At 42.1% G+C, this 15,141-nt stretch overlaps 1 protein-coding gene across 13 annotated transcripts in view; it reads left to right on the top strand.

Annotated features, from left to right (window-relative positions):
- Nucleotides 1-6,506, top strand: part of CCAR1 (cell division cycle and apoptosis regulator 1) — a 79,737-nt gene extending 73,231 nt beyond the window's left edge. For 8 of the 13 annotated variants that reach the window (XM_033209876.1, XM_033209879.1, XM_033209875.1 and 5 more), the window contains 6 exons: nt 631-713; nt 1,034-1,180; nt 2,423-2,543; nt 2,647-2,832; nt 4,810-5,015; nt 6,171-6,474. In XM_033209876.1, coding sequence (XP_033065767.1) covers nt 631-713; nt 1,034-1,180; nt 2,423-2,543; nt 2,647-2,832; nt 4,810-5,015; nt 6,171-6,230 — 803 coding nt within the window. In that variant the 3' untranslated portion in view covers nt 6,231-6,474. Of the gene's footprint in view, nt 1-630; nt 714-1,033; nt 1,181-2,422; nt 2,544-2,646; nt 2,833-4,803; nt 5,016-6,170 lie in introns of those variants that run through there. The other 5 variants (XM_033209885.1, XM_033209884.1, XM_033209883.1 and 2 more) reach the window with 3 other exon arrangements.
- Nucleotides 6,507-15,141: the final 8,635 nt, after the last annotated feature.

Raw genomic sequence — 15,141 nt, 5'->3', positions numbered from 1 at the left:
GATTTTTGTGTTTTTAGAGACGGGGTTTCACCATGTTGGCCAGGCTGGTCTCAAACTCCTGACCTTAAGTGATCCACCTGCCTCGGGCTCCCAAAGTGCTGGGGTTACAGGCATGACCCACTGTGCCCGGTGATTGACTTTAATTTTAATAGAGGTCATTCTATGTTTCAAATGCTATCAAACAGCATCACATAGGGTCTCACTTTTCACCCAAGCTGAGTGCAGAGGTTATTCATTAGCAGTCACTCCCCATCTTCCCTGAACCTCTTCAGTCCTAGGCAACCATTAGTCTGCTTTTTGTTTCTGTAGATATTCTGGACATTTCATATAAATGGAATCACATAATAAGTGATTTTTTTGTGACTGGCTTCTTTTACTTAGCCTGTTATCAAGGTTCATGTATGTTTTAGCATAAGGTTTTCTCTTTATTTTTATTTTTGTTGTTGTTGTTTAAAAGACAAGGTCTTGATCTGTCACCTAGGCTGGAGTGCAGTGGTACAGTCGTAGCTCACTACACCCTCGAACACTTGGCCCTCCTGAGTAGCTGGGATAACAGTCATGTGCCACTGTGCCCAACTTGAAAATATGTGTATTAATGACTTTTTTGCCACTGTTATATTTATTTTACAGATAGGGATGAGGAAGAAATGACCAAACGAGATGACAAAAGAGATATCAACAGATACTGCAAGGAGAGGCCCTCTAAAGATAAGGTATTTATTGAATACTGTATTCTTTTTAATATGGTGGTATTTTACATCATCTAAACATAACACAGTTGTGAAGTTTATTAGTCCTTATCCATCTATATTACCACTAAGTAAAATTCTGTCAGTTGTTTTTTTGTGGCTATGTCAGGTAACTAGTATGTCTGATTCATTTCTCTCATATTCATACACCAGATTAACTCATTTTAGCTAGAATGAGGCAAATGTCTTATTAGATTATTGCTATTTTATGCACAGTCTCCGTTTCTCACTTTTCGGGGGTAAAAAATTTGGCTACTATGTTTTCTACTTCTCCATTTTCTTAGGAAAAAGAAAAGACTCAAATGATCACAGTTAACAGAGATCTGTTAATGGCTTTTGTTTATTTTGATCAAAGTCATTGTGGTTACCTTCTTGAAAAGGATTTGGAAGAAATACTTTATACTCTTGGACTACATCTTTCTCGGGCTCAGGTAATCTATCTTGTGAATATTTAAAAGGAAAACATTTTTTAAAAGTTACCTTTTCCAATGAAAAGTTAATAGAACCTCCGTTGATTTTTTGATATATTAAAGCAACATAAGGGCCAAGCGTGGTGGCTCACGCCTATAATCCCAGCATGATTGGGAGGCTGAGGCAGGCAGATCACTTCAGGCCAGGAGTTTAAGACCAGCTTGGCCAACATGGCGAAGCTCCGTCTCTACTAAAAATACAAAAATTAGCTGAGTGTGGTGGCACACGCCTGTAATCCCAGCTACTGGGGAAGCTGAGACAGGTGAATCTCTTGAACCCAGGAGGCGGAGGTTGCAATGAGCCAAGATTTGCACCACTGCACGCCAGCCTGGATGACAGAGTGAGACTCTGTCTCAAAAAAATAAATAAATATAAAGCAGTATAACACAAACCAGTTGTAAAACACTTCCCTTCTCCCTCTCCCTCTTTTTCTACTCCTTAGGACTATAATATATAAAATTCTAGATCTTTTTGTAAGCAGCTCAGTTCCATTTTTATAAACAAAATATGAAATTATTCTGTACGTTTTGACTGGCTTTTTTTTTCATTCCACAGTATTCTATAAATACATTCTACCATGAAAATAGAAACCTGCCTCATTCTTTTTATAGCTGCACAGTACCCATTATATAGATGTACCATAATTGACCTACCTAGTCTCCATTGCTGGTGGTTTTCATTTATTGGATTTACCAACTATGCTATAATAAATCATCCCTGTGCATACATTTTTATCAATGTTATACTTTTTAACAATGAAGTTTTATTTTTTCAAAAGTAACTTGGATCTTACTCAATTCCATGGATTTCCATCATAAGTGAAAATTACAGCTGGGTGTAGTGGCTCACACCTGTAATCCCAGCAGTTTTGGAGGCCGAGGCGGGTGGATCACCTGAGGTCAGGAGTTCAAGACCAGCCTGGCTAACATGGTGAAACCCCATCTCTCCAAAAATACAAAAATTAGCCGGGAATGATGGCGGGTGCCTGTAATTGCAGCTACTCGGGAGGCTGAGGTAGGAGAATCACTTGAACCCGGGAGGCAGAGGTTATAGTGAGTCGGGATCACACCACTGCACTCCAGTTTGGGCGACAAGAGCAAGACTCTTTCTCAAAAGAAAATGAAAATTAACACATAGTTTTTCTAAGAGAATTGAGAAATGTATTTTCATCTCTTTATTTTGTTTACTTGCATGCATAACAGGTAAAGAAGCTTCTTAATAAAGTAGTGCTCCGTGAATCTTGCTTTTACCGGAAATTAACAGACACCTCAAAAGATGAAGAGAACCATGAAGAGTCTGAGTCATTGCAGGAAGATATGCTAGGTCTGTGCATGTTAAGATTTTGCTTTTTAATAAATATACTAGTAATTAAAGAAGAAAAATAACATGAAAATATGTGATTATGAAATAATATTTTATATTACAGGAAACAGACTATTACTTCCAACACCAACAGTAAAGCAGGAATCAAAGGATGTGGAAGAAAATGTTGGCCTCATTGTGTACAATGGTGCAATGGTAGATGTAGGAAGCCTCTTGCAAAAATTGGAAAAGAGCGAAAAAGTAAGAGCTGAGGTAGAACAGAAGCTGCAGTTACTAGAAGAAAAAACAGGTAAGGGTCAGCATTGGATATGTTCATACTTTTAGTACCCTGCTGGGACATGTATATGTTTATGTATGTACATACACATGTACGTACCTGTGTACACATCTGCATATGCATACCACATATTTTCATTGAACTACAGAAGGAACTTTTTTTTTTTTTTAGGCGGAGTCTCGCTCTGTCGCCCGGACTGGAGTGCAGTGGCCAGATCTCAGCTCACTGCAAGCTCCACCTCCCGGGTTCACGCCATTCTCCTGCCTCAGCCTCCCGAGTAGCTGGGACTACAGGCATCCGCCACCTCGCCCGGCTAGTTTTTTGTATTTTTAGTAGAGACGGGGTTTCACGGTGTTAGCCAGGATGGTCTCGATCTCCTGATCTCGTGATCCGCCCGTCTCGGCCTCCCAAAGTGCTGGGATTACAGGCTTGAGCCACCGCGCCCGGCAGAAGGAACTTTAAAAAAATTTTTAAGGCCGGGCGCGGTGGCTCAAGCCTGTAATCCCAGCACTTTGGGTGGCCGAGACGGGCGGATCTCGAGGTCAGGAGATCGAGAACATCCTGGCTAACACAGTGAAATCCCGTCTGTACTAAAAAATAAAAAAATTAGCCGGGCGAGGTGGCGGGCGCCTGTAGTCCCAGCTACTCGGGAGGCTGAGGCAGGAGAATGGCGTGAACCCGGGAGGCAGAGCTTGCAGTGAGCTGAGATCCGGCCACAGCACTCCAGCCTGGGCGGCAGAGCGAGACTCCGTCTCAAAAAAAAAAAAAAAAATTTAAAAAATTATTTATTTGTTTTTAAGACACGGTCTCACTCTGTCACCCAGGCTGGAGTGCAGTGGCACAGTCTCAGCTTACTGCAACCACTGCCTCCGGGTCCAAGTGATTCTCCCACCTCAGCCTCCTAAGTAGCTGGGATTACAGGCATGTGCCACCATGCCCAGCTATTTTTTGTATTTTTGGTAGAAACGGGGTTTCACCATGTTGGTCCTGGCCTCAAACTCCTGACCTCAAGGGATCACCCACCTTGGCCTCCCATAGTGTTGGGATTACAGGTGTGAACCACCGCGCTCTGCAAGGACCTTTACTTTTCATTATTTCTGGTTCAGGTCATAAAATTGCTTAGCTTTATGTGAATCTTAGGTCTTCATGTGCATTCTCAGGTTCATTGTTATCTGTTGCATCCTTTTAATCATCTTCTAGTTCAACTTTTTTTTTTTTTGAGACGGAGTCTCTCTCTGTAATTCAGGCTGGAGTACAGTGGGGCTATCTCACTGCAACCTCCACCTCCCGGGTTCAAGTGATTCTCCTGCTTCAGCCTCCCAAGTAGCTGGGACTACAAGTGCGTGCCACCATGCCCAGCTAATTTTTTGTATTTTTAGTAGAGACAGGGTTTCACCATGTTAGCTAGGATGGTCTCGATCTCCTGACCTCCTGATCCGCCCACCTCAGCCTCCCAAAGTGCTGGGATTACAAGCATGTGCCACCGCGCCTGGCATCCACTTAGTTTTTACCAGTCTGTGTTCTCTAATCTATACAATCATCTAAAAATAGAACATAGGTTTTGAAATAATACAAGTTAAAAATGTAAATGAAACAGGCCAGGCACTGTGGCTCCCGCCTATAATCCCAGCACTTTGGGACGCGGAGGTGGGCGGATTGTCTGAGGTCAGGAGTTTGAGACCAGCCTGACCAACATGGTGAAACCCCGTCTCTAAAAATACAAAAATTAGCTGGGTGTGGTGGCATGCGCCTGTAATCCCAGCCAAGATCGTGCCACTTCGCTCAAGCCGGTGCAACAGTGAGACTTGGTCTCAAAAGTAAATAAATAATGAATATTGCAGTGTGCTTTATGGCTAGTGAAATTGACAGACATTGCCATTTTATGGAATTCAGTCAGCTTTTTATTTTCACAGCTTAAATATTCTAACCCCAAAGTTAAATTTGACATTTTAGGAAGTAAAATGTTAATTTTTGGATTTTTTTAAACAGATGAAGATGAAAAAACCATATTAAATTTGGAGAATTCCAACAAAAGTCTCTCTGGTGAACTCAGAGAAGTTAAAAAGGACCTTAGTCAGTTACAAGAAAACTTAAAGATTTCAGAAAACATGAATTTACAATTTGAAAACCAACTGAATAAGACAATCAGAAACTTATCTACGGTAATGGATGAAATCCACACTGTTCTCAAGAAGGTAAGAAATTTTGTATTTTTAACATTTTCATAGTTTTTAAAATGATGCTTTTAATGTATTTTAATGTTATTAAGCTCTTAGTGATTTATTCTAAAAGCAAATAATGATATCATTCTGTCCTTCCTGAGATGAGTAAAAAGTGATTCCCAGGCCAGGCACAGTGGCTCTCGCCTATAATCCCAACACTTTGGGAGGCCAAGGCGGGCGGATCACCTGAAGTCAGGAGTTCAAGTCCAGCCTCGCCAACATGGTGAAACCCCCATATGTACTAAAAATACAAAAAAAATTGGCCAGACATGGTGGCAGGCACCTGTAATCCTAGCTACCTGGAAGGCTGAGGCAGGAGAATCACTTGAACCTGGGAAGCAGAGGTTGCAGTGAGTCTAGTTTGCACCATTGCACTCTAGCCTGGGCAACAGAACGAGACCCCATCTTTTTAAAAAAAAAAAAAAAAAAAAAAAGGTGATTTCCAAAAGATGTTGTTTTTCTAAAACTTAGTTGGAATGTCAACATGATTTAAGAGTACAGACTTCTTAAAGCAAATTTCATTTATATTTCTTTTTAATCCAGAGTATAAGTTTGAACTAAACCATTCACTTCACTTCTCTGTGGTTTTTTTCTTGTTGTTGTTGTTGTTTGGTTTTTTGTTTTGTTTTGTTTTTTTGAGACAGAGTCTTGCACTTTTGCCCAGGCTGGATTGCTAGCGGTGCTATCTTGGCTCACTGCAGCCTCTGCCTCCCAGGCTCACGTGATCCTCCCACCTCAGCCTCCTGATTAGCTGGGACTACAGGTGTGCTCCAGCACACCCAGCTAATTTTTATATTTTTTGTAGAGATGGGGTTTCACCATCTTGCCCAGGCTGGTTTCCAACTCCTGGGCGAAGCAGCCCTCCTATCTTGGCCTCTCAGAGTGCTGAGATTACAGGCATGTGCCACCACACCTTCCCCATTCACTGCATTTTTAGACCCCATTTATTCTTGGGCAGAATTGAGGTAAATGCTTCGTCACCATTAATTTTAAGATATTAAAATTAATTTATTGTTCTTTATCACTAGAAAAAAGTATACCAAACTGAATACCATTATGCTCTAATATCAAAGTAACATTTAAGAGAATCTAGTAAAATGTACTTTTTCCTTCTCTATTGTCTTATAGGATAATGTAAAGAGTGAAGACAAATATCAAAAATCCAAGGAGAATGGTACAAGTGTATGATAAAATCCATGTAGTGATGAGGAATGGTGTTAAATAATATATAAAAATCATGGTATAAGAATGTTTGAAGGTGATGAATGTTTGATTTTAGTAGTATAAATGTCTTTCAGTTCAAATGATGTATAAAGTTTTATGAGTATCTGCTTTTGAAAATTGCTTGTAATTCCTAGCCTTCAAATTATTAAACACTCCTTGAGTGAAATAATTTTGCATTGCAAAGTGTTTTAGGAAGAACTTTGTTATGCTTTTGACTTCAATAAAGTTCGTAAGTTTAATTGACTATAGTATTTAATTACCAAATTTCTTTTATGAAAATGCCTAGCCGGGCGCGGTGGCTCACGCCTGTAATCCCAGCACTTTGGGAGGCTGAGGTGGGTGGATCACAAGGTCAGGAGATCGAGACCATCCTGGCTAAGACGGTGAAACCCCGTCTCTGCTAAAAATACAAAAAATTAGCCGGGCGCGTTGGCAGGCGCCTGTAGTCCCAGCTACTTGGGAGGCTGAGACAGGAGAATGGCGTGAACCTGGGAGGCGGAGCTTGTAGTGAGCCGAGATCACGCCACTGCACTCCAGCCTGGGTGATGAGCAAGACTCCATCTCAAAAAAAAAGAAAATGCCTAGAAATTTTTAATTTTATTTATAGAATTATTAGGTTTTACAATTTTTAGTTCATATGCTAAAATTTCAGTCAAAATCATAAAATAGCATGATGCTTAATTTTTGCAAGTTTTTTGAAACAAATTTTTTTAACTCATCACCAAAAAATCCCCTCATGATCAGTAAGCATTCATTAAAAATTCAGTTTAGGCGGGGCACGGTGGCCTATGGTGGGATTACACAACTGTAATCCCAACATTTTGGGAGGCCGAGGCAGGTGGATCACCTGAGGTTAGGAGTTTGAGACCAGCCTGGCCAACATGGTGAAGCCTCGTCTCTACTAAAAATATAAAAATGAGCTGGGCATGGTGGTGGGTGCCTGTAATCCCAGCTACTTGGGAGGCTGAGGCAGGAGAATCACTTGAACCAAGGAGGCGGAGGTTGCAGTCACCCGAGGTCATGCAGCTGCACTCCAGCCTGGGCGACAAGAATGAAACTCCATCCCAAAAAAAAAAAAATTCAGTTTATCCAAAAGACAGTGTATCAGAAAGAAAGAAGCAATAGAGAACTAGTATTGTTCTTGTATGCGTTAGACTTTACATAATATTAGTTGTCCTGATGTCAGTGTTACTGCTTTCAATTAATTTTTCTACTTTCCCAGAATAGCATCTATATTGCTTTTAATTTTGAGGGTTTAAAAAAAAAAATGCAGTGTATGTCAAATGTACAGTTCAGTACCAAACCCGTAGATGTCAGTATGATGCCTTAAGTTAAGTCTTTAATTAAAGATTTTTTTTTAATTAACCTGTGTACTTCCTTCAGAATTTTAGTGGATACATGAGGTGACTTCACTGTAGAGTAAAAACAGTAGGAAATATGAGTGGTTCTCAACAGAGGGTGAATTTATCCCTTAGAGGACATTTGGCAGTGTCTAATGAGAGTCTTTTGGTGTCACAGTTGGGTGGGTGCTGCTGGCAGCTAGTTGGTAGAGGCCAAAGATATTACTAAACATGCTTTGTTGCAGAGGACAGTCCCTCACAACAAAGAATTATCCAGTCAAAAATGTCAATAGTGTCCAGTTTCAGAAACCCTGCTCTAAAGGAATGTAAGGTTAAATGACATTTTGTCTTCCCAGTTTTACCAGTGAAAATTTAATGAATCCATAAGAGATTATTAGGATTTTTGTGTTTAAAATAACTTCTACTGGAATGTTTCACTGTCATATAAATATGGTTGTATTGGAGTTTTGTTTTTGGTTTTTTAAGACAGAGTCTCCCTCTGTTGCCCAGGTTGGAGTGCAATGTCTTGATGTCAGTTCACTGCAACCTCTGCCTCCCGACTTCAAGCAGTTCCCCTGCCTTAGCCTCCCAAGTAGTTGGGATTACAGACGTCTGCCACCATGTCCAGCTAATTTTGTATTTTTAGTAGGGATGAGGTTTTACCACATTGGCCAGGCTGGTCTCGAACTCCTGACCTCAGGTGTTCCACCCACCTTGGTCTCCCAAAGTGCTGGGATTACAGGCATAAACCACTGCACCTGGCCTATAGTTTATTTTATTCATTTTATTTTTATTTTTATTTTGTTAGAATAATGGCTAGGTGTTCTAAATAGATGAATATAAAAATGTAAAGTGCCATTTATATGTGACTTAGGCTAAATGGAATTCACATGGCTATTACTAAATAATGGATTACAGGCCGGGCGCAGTGGCTCAAGCCTGTAATCCCAGCACTTTGGGAGGCCGAGACGGGCGGATCACGAGGTCAGGAGATCGAGACCATCCTGGCTAACACGGTGAAACCCCGTCTCTACTAAAAATACAAAAAACTAGCCGGGCGAGGTGGCAGGCGCCTGTGGTCCCAGCTACTCGGGAGGCTGAGGCAGGAGAATGGCGTGAACCCGGGAGGCGGAGCTTGCAGTGAGCTGAGATCCGGCCACTGCACTCCAGACCGGGCGACAGAGCAAGACTCCGTCTCAAAAAAAAATAAATAAATAAAAAAAAAAATAAAAAATAAAAAATGGATTACAATACCTCAAATTCTTTTAGACCAATTTTTGTCTTAAGTTACTGTTTGTGGTCATATGGCTTGCTGACCTTCTCCAAAACCAGATCAGAGATTCATCTATAATTATTATATAATTATGATATAAATATTTCCTTAATCTTTAAGGTGAGATGAAACAGTTGTTGAAAATGGTTTTTTTCCTTCTTTCTTTCTTTTTGTTTTTTTGAGACAGAGTCTCACTCTGTTCCCCAGGCTAGAGTGCAGTGGTGCCATCTAGGCTCACTACAACTTTTACCTCCCAAGTTTAAACAATTCTGGTGCCTCAGCCTCCTGAGTAGCTGGGATTACAGGCATGCACCACCACACCCAGCTAAGTTTTTTGTACTTTTAGTGGAGATGGGGTTTTGCCATGTTGGCCAGGCTGGTCTTAAACTCCTAGCCTCAAGTGGGCCACCCACCATGGCCTCCCAAAATGTTGGGATTACAGGCGTGAGCCACCGTGCCTGGCCCGCAAAGTGTTTTTTTTTTGTTTGTTTTTTGTTTTTCAAGGGACAATCTTGAAGATAAACTTTTAACTAAAAGAGTGATGATAGTAAAAGACAGTAAGGATAGAGTTCCTTGAAAAGAGTATATTGTTAATAAGAAACATTATATAAAGTACATTTGTGAGGCTTTTTTTTCCTTGAGATAAATTTAAATCAGAATAAAATTGGGATGACAGAGAAAAAGACTGAATCTTTCAATCACATTGTTGCTTAGGGGTAAATTTCTTATAAAATAATGTCTTTGGAAGTAGAAATTGAGATGACTATGGAAAAAAGCAAGTTACACACAGAAAAATTGACTTTGGTCAGGTACAGTGACTCATGCTTGTAATCCCAGCACTTTGGGAGGCCAAGGAGGGTGGATCACCTAAGGTCAGGAGTTCAGAACCAGCCTGACCCACATGGTGAAACACCGCCTCTACTAAAAATGCAAAAAAAATTAGCCAGGCGTGGTGGCAGACACCTGTAATCCTAGCCACTCGAGTGGCTGAGGCAGAAGAATTGCTTGAACCCAGGAGGCAGAGGTGGAAGTGAGCCGAGATCACACCATAGCTCTCCAGCCTGGGCAACAAGAGCGAAACCCCATCTCAAAAAAAAAAAAATGATTTTAGAGAAAACGAGGGAAGAAGAACCTGTTATTGCCTTTCCTAATTTGGGTATTTATTCAGAAGTAAAAACTAGTTTCTTTTTATATTCTTTCACCTGATGTTGACCAAGCCAAAAAGTTTCATCACATCATAAACTAGGTCTGTGATGATACCTAATTTTCCTACCCTTTTTATGTTCTGGATGCCTATTTTTATATTTCTAATTCGTGGTTTAGTCATTGTAGTAGGCCAATGCAGGAAATACAAGAATATAATATTTCTTACAGAATTAAGCCTGAATCCGCCCAGGCATGATGGCTCACGCCTGTACTCCCAACACTTTGGTTTGGGAGGCCAAAGCGGGTGAATCACCTGAGGTCAGGAGTTTGAGACCAGCCTGGCCAACATGGCAAAACCCTGTCTCTACTAAAAGTGCAAAAAGTAGTTGGGTGTGGTGGTGGGCATCTGTAATCCCAGCTACTTGGGAGGCTGAGGCAGGAGAATCACTTGAACCCAGGAGTTGCAAGTTGCAGTGAGCCAAGATTGTGCCACTGTACTACAGCCTAGGTGACAGCGCGAGACTCCATCTCAAAAAATAATAATAATAATTAAGCCAGAATCCTAGAAAATTACTCTTTTCTAAAAAGTGACACTAAAACTTAAAAAAAAAAGCTACAGTGATAGACTTTACATATTTACACTCTTGACTCCTCAAAATTTTCTGTAATATTCAACACACTTCAATATGTACACGATTCCTAACCACTGTCTCTTGCGTAACTACTTGGAATTAGAAATAACTTTCATTGACTTAGGAATCAGTCTTTATTAAATAGGGACTATAGAATTCTGCTACTCATTTTTTTTTTTTTTTTTTTTTTAATTGAGACAGGGTCTCTATCAAGCTGGAGTGCAGTGGTGCAATTTCAGCTCACTGCAACATTTGTCTCCCAGGCTCAGGTGATCCTCCCACCTCAGCTTCCCAAGTAGCCAACAGGCGTGGCCCACCACACCCAGCTAATTTTTTATAGTTTTTGTTTAGACGAGTGAGGTTTCACTATGTTGCCCAGGCTAATCTCAAACTCCTGAGCTCAAGCCGTCTGCCTGCCTCAGCCTCCCAAAGTGCTGGGATTACAGGTGAGAGCCACTGTGCCTGGCCAACTTCTGCACTTTGATCTTAACAATTCTAAAACCTTAATCATAAGGTCTTGTAGTTTGGATGAAAATAGGCTTACTGATGAAGAAAAGAAGCATCTTAATCCTATTACAAAACGCAAAAGTCATACCCTGAAGTGGCAAAGGAATATAGTCCAACTGGAAGAGAGAACTAATGCTTCCATTCCTTTCAGTGAATCCGATGATGAACCACCATCACAAGGGACATAGAACTCCTTGGAACAAATAATCCCAGCCTGTTTTTGTTGTTAATAAAATGTAATTTCAAAATATAGAACCAGGCTATATAAAGCTGTATTTTGAAGAAGCAAAGATCAGGCCTTAATCCTCTGAAAATATTCACTAATGCAGAGCCATTAAATAAAAATGTTGAAGATAATCCAAAGAATGTTACAAGATGTGTATCTTTAAGAATATTTGAAAAAAAAAAAAAAAAAAATATTTGGGGCCAGGCGTGGTGGCTCACACCTGTAATTCCAGCACTTTGGGAGGCCAAGGCGTGCAGATCACTTGAGGCTGGGAGTTCCAGACCAGCCTGACCAACGTGGAGGAAACCCTGCCTCTACTAATACAAAAATTAGCCAGGTGTTGTGGCACATGCTCGTAATCCCAGCTACTCCAGAGGCTGAGGCAGGAGAATCGCTTGAACCCAGGAGGCAGAGGTTGCAGTGAGCCGAGATCGCACTATTGGACTCCAGCCTGGGCAACAAGAGTGAAACCCTGTCTTAATAATAATAAACCTTAATGTCTGTCTGCAAGATCAGTGAAAACACATGATCTTGGACATGGGTCTAAAGACCATGGACACTCCCAGAAGACTCAGCTCTCAGGCACCTTCAGTTGAGAGAAAAATCTCAAGTGCCTTGTGGGCTGCAGAATCTTAGCTGAAATCAAAGGAACGAGCAGCAGGGATTACTGCCACAATGACAGTGTGATTGTGTTGTACCTTAATAAATGGTTGCTTCTTTCTGGTAAGAAAATCCTCAAGCCTGTAATCCCAGCACTTTGGGAGACCGAGGCGGGCGGATCACAAGGTCAGGAGATCGAGACCATCCTGGCTAACACGGTGAAACCCCGTCTTTACTAAAAAGTACAAAAAACTAGACGGGCGAGGTGGCGGGCGCCTGTAGTCCCAGCTACTCGGGAGGCTGAGGCAGGAGAATGGCGTGAACCCGGGAGGCGGAGCTTGCAGTGAGCTGAGATCTGGCCACTGCACTCCAGCTTGGGCGACAAAGCGAGACTCTGTCTCAAAAAAAAAAAAAAGAAAATCAGTATTAGGGCCAGGTGTGGTGGCTCACTTCTGTAATCCCAACACTTTGGGAGGCTGAGGCGGACAGATCATGAGGTCAGGAGTTCAAGATCAGCCTGGCCAACATGGTGAAACCCTATCTCTACTAAAAATACAAAACTAGCCAGGCATGGTGGCACATGCCTATAATCCCAGCTACCTGGGAGGCTGAGGCAGGAGAATGCTTGAACCTGGGAGGCTGAGGTTGCAGTGAGCTGAGATTGCACCATTGCACTCCAGCCTGGGCAAAAAAAGCCAAACTCCATCTCAAATAAATAAATGAAAATCAGTATGTAGAAAGCAACAAAAAAGAAGATGTTTTGGAAACTTCTAATTTTCTGTTCAAGAAAGGAAATTAGAGTGTGGTGTTTTTGTTTTTGTTTTAGTTGAGACAGTCTCCCTCTGTCTCCCAGGACGGAGTGCAATGGTGTGATCTTGGCTCACTGCAACCTCCACCTCCCAGATTGAAGCAATTCTCCTGCCTCAACTTCCCAAGTAGCTGGGATTACAGGTGCCCGTCACCACGCCTGGCTAGTTTTTTGTATTTTTAGTAGAGATAGAGTTTTGCCATGTTGGCCAGGCTGGACTCAAACTCCTGACCTCAGGTGATCCACCCGGTCTCGGCCTCCCAAAGTGCTGGGATTACAGGGGCGAGCCACCGTGCCCAGCCGTAGAGTGTGTTAAACATGAATGAATTTGCTTTAGAATATGGATGAAATTTATTGTGTGTATCAGGGAATCTATTCATGCATATCCATGGCTACCAGGGATTAAAAGCATTTGGTAAAACCAGATAATGCTATTTGTATATAGCAAGTAGTAAAGATTTCCTTTTCTGGCCGGGTGCGGTAGCTAACATCTGTAATCCCAGCACTTTGGGAGGCCAAGGCAGGTGGATCATTTGAGGTCAGGAGTTCAAGACCAGTCTGGCCAGCATGGTGAAACCCCATCTCTACTAAAAATACAAAAAAAATTAGCTGAGGCTGGGCACGGTGGCTCAAGCCTGTAATCCCAGCACTTTGGGAGGCCGAGACGGGCGGATCACAAGGTCAGGAGATGGAGACCATCCTGGCTAACACGGTGAAACCCCATCTCTACTAAAAATACAAAAAACTAGCCGGGCGAGGTGGCGGGCGCCTGTAGTCCCAGCTACTCGGGAGGCTGAGGCAGGAGAATGGCGTAAACCCAGGAGGCGGAGCTTGCAGTGAGCTGAGATCCGGTCACTGCAGTCCAGCCTGGGCGACAGAGCGAGACTCCGTCTCAAAAAAAAAAAAAAAAAAAAAATTAGCTGAGTGTGGTGGTGCATTCCTGTAGTCTCAGCTACCTGGAAGTCTGACACAGGAGAATGGCTTGATCCCGGGAGGCAGAGTTTGCAGTGAGCCAAGATTGAGCCATTGCACTCCAGCCTGGGCTGCAGAGCAAGAAAACTTTTTTTTTTTTTTTAAGGTACCTAAATAGGTATTGTTGGCAATTCCAGAGGAAAATAATTCTGTATTCATTCAGTGGTTGGCTGGGTTTAGGCCACATGAGTTTCTCTGATCCAGGTGATAAATGACCCTTGAGAGCCTTAGCTATAGATCTAAATACTGGCTAGAATTGTTAAAAAATATTACAGTGGTTACTGTATGTTTTGTTAGGGATTTGCGTGATACTGAGGGACTTTCAGAGCACTGTGACATTAACATACATAGAGTAGAACGGACACTCCTTCCCTACTTCTTTTGATGAAGCCTCTTGCTAGCCCAGCATGCCCTTTATTTTTAATCTGTCATTTGCAGTCCGCAAGTTAACACTGACGTGGCTTTGAATTTTTTTGTGGGTCTGAGATAATGAGGTTGTTTTCATTGTCAGAAATTATGTAAGTTTGCTCTTTCATAATCCTATAGATTCATAATCCTATAATCCTATAGATTCATAATCCTATAGATTTTGAATCAAAGTGGGCATCATCACATACCAGAAGCATGTAGGATTTTAGGCAAAGGATTGAAATGTACACAGTAGGCTAGGTGCGGTGGCTCACACCTGTAATCCCAGCACTTTGGGAGGCCAAGGCGGGCGGATCATGAGGTCAGGAGTTCGAGACCAGCCTGGCCATATGGTTAAACCCCGTCTCTACTAATAATACAAAAATTAGCTGGGCATGGTGGTGCATGCCTGTAGTCCCAGCTACTCAGGAGGCTGAGGCAGGAGAATCACTTGAACCTGGGAGGTGGAGGTTCCAGTGAGCTGAGATTGTGCCACTGCACTCCAGCCTGGGCGACAGAGAAAGACTCCATCTCAAGAAAAATCAACAACAAAAAAAAGGTACACAGTAATTAGAGGCACCATAAAAGGCTTTTCTGAAGGACTTGTAAGGTGCAGCACATTTCCTTGTTTGACTGCAATGCAGCTGCTGTGCTATGGGTTATGGAAGGAAATTTTGCCCACTTTAATTCTTCACACTAATTTTTTTTTTTTTTTTTTTTTGAGGTGGAGTTTTGCTATTGGCACCCAGGCTGGAGTGCAGTGGTGCAATCTCGGCTCACTGCAACCTCTGCCTCCCGGGTTCAAGCAATTCTCCTGCCTCAGCCTCCTGAGTAGCTGGGATTACAGGCGCGCACCACCACGCCCAGCTAATTTTTGGTATTTTTAGTAGAGACAGGGTTTCATCATGTTGGCCAGGCTGCTCTCGAACTCCTGACCTCAGGTGATCCACTCGCCTCTGCCTT

This window comes from Trachypithecus francoisi, unplaced genomic scaffold, assembly GCF_009764315.1.
Source record: "Trachypithecus francoisi isolate TF-2019V2 unplaced genomic scaffold, Tfra_2.0 Lachesis_group9, whole genome shotgun sequence".
NCBI lineage: Eukaryota > Metazoa > Chordata > Mammalia > Primates > Cercopithecidae > Trachypithecus > Trachypithecus francoisi.
The sequence above is the reverse complement of the archived record's forward strand: the minus strand, read 5'-3'. Positions and strand labels throughout refer to the sequence as shown.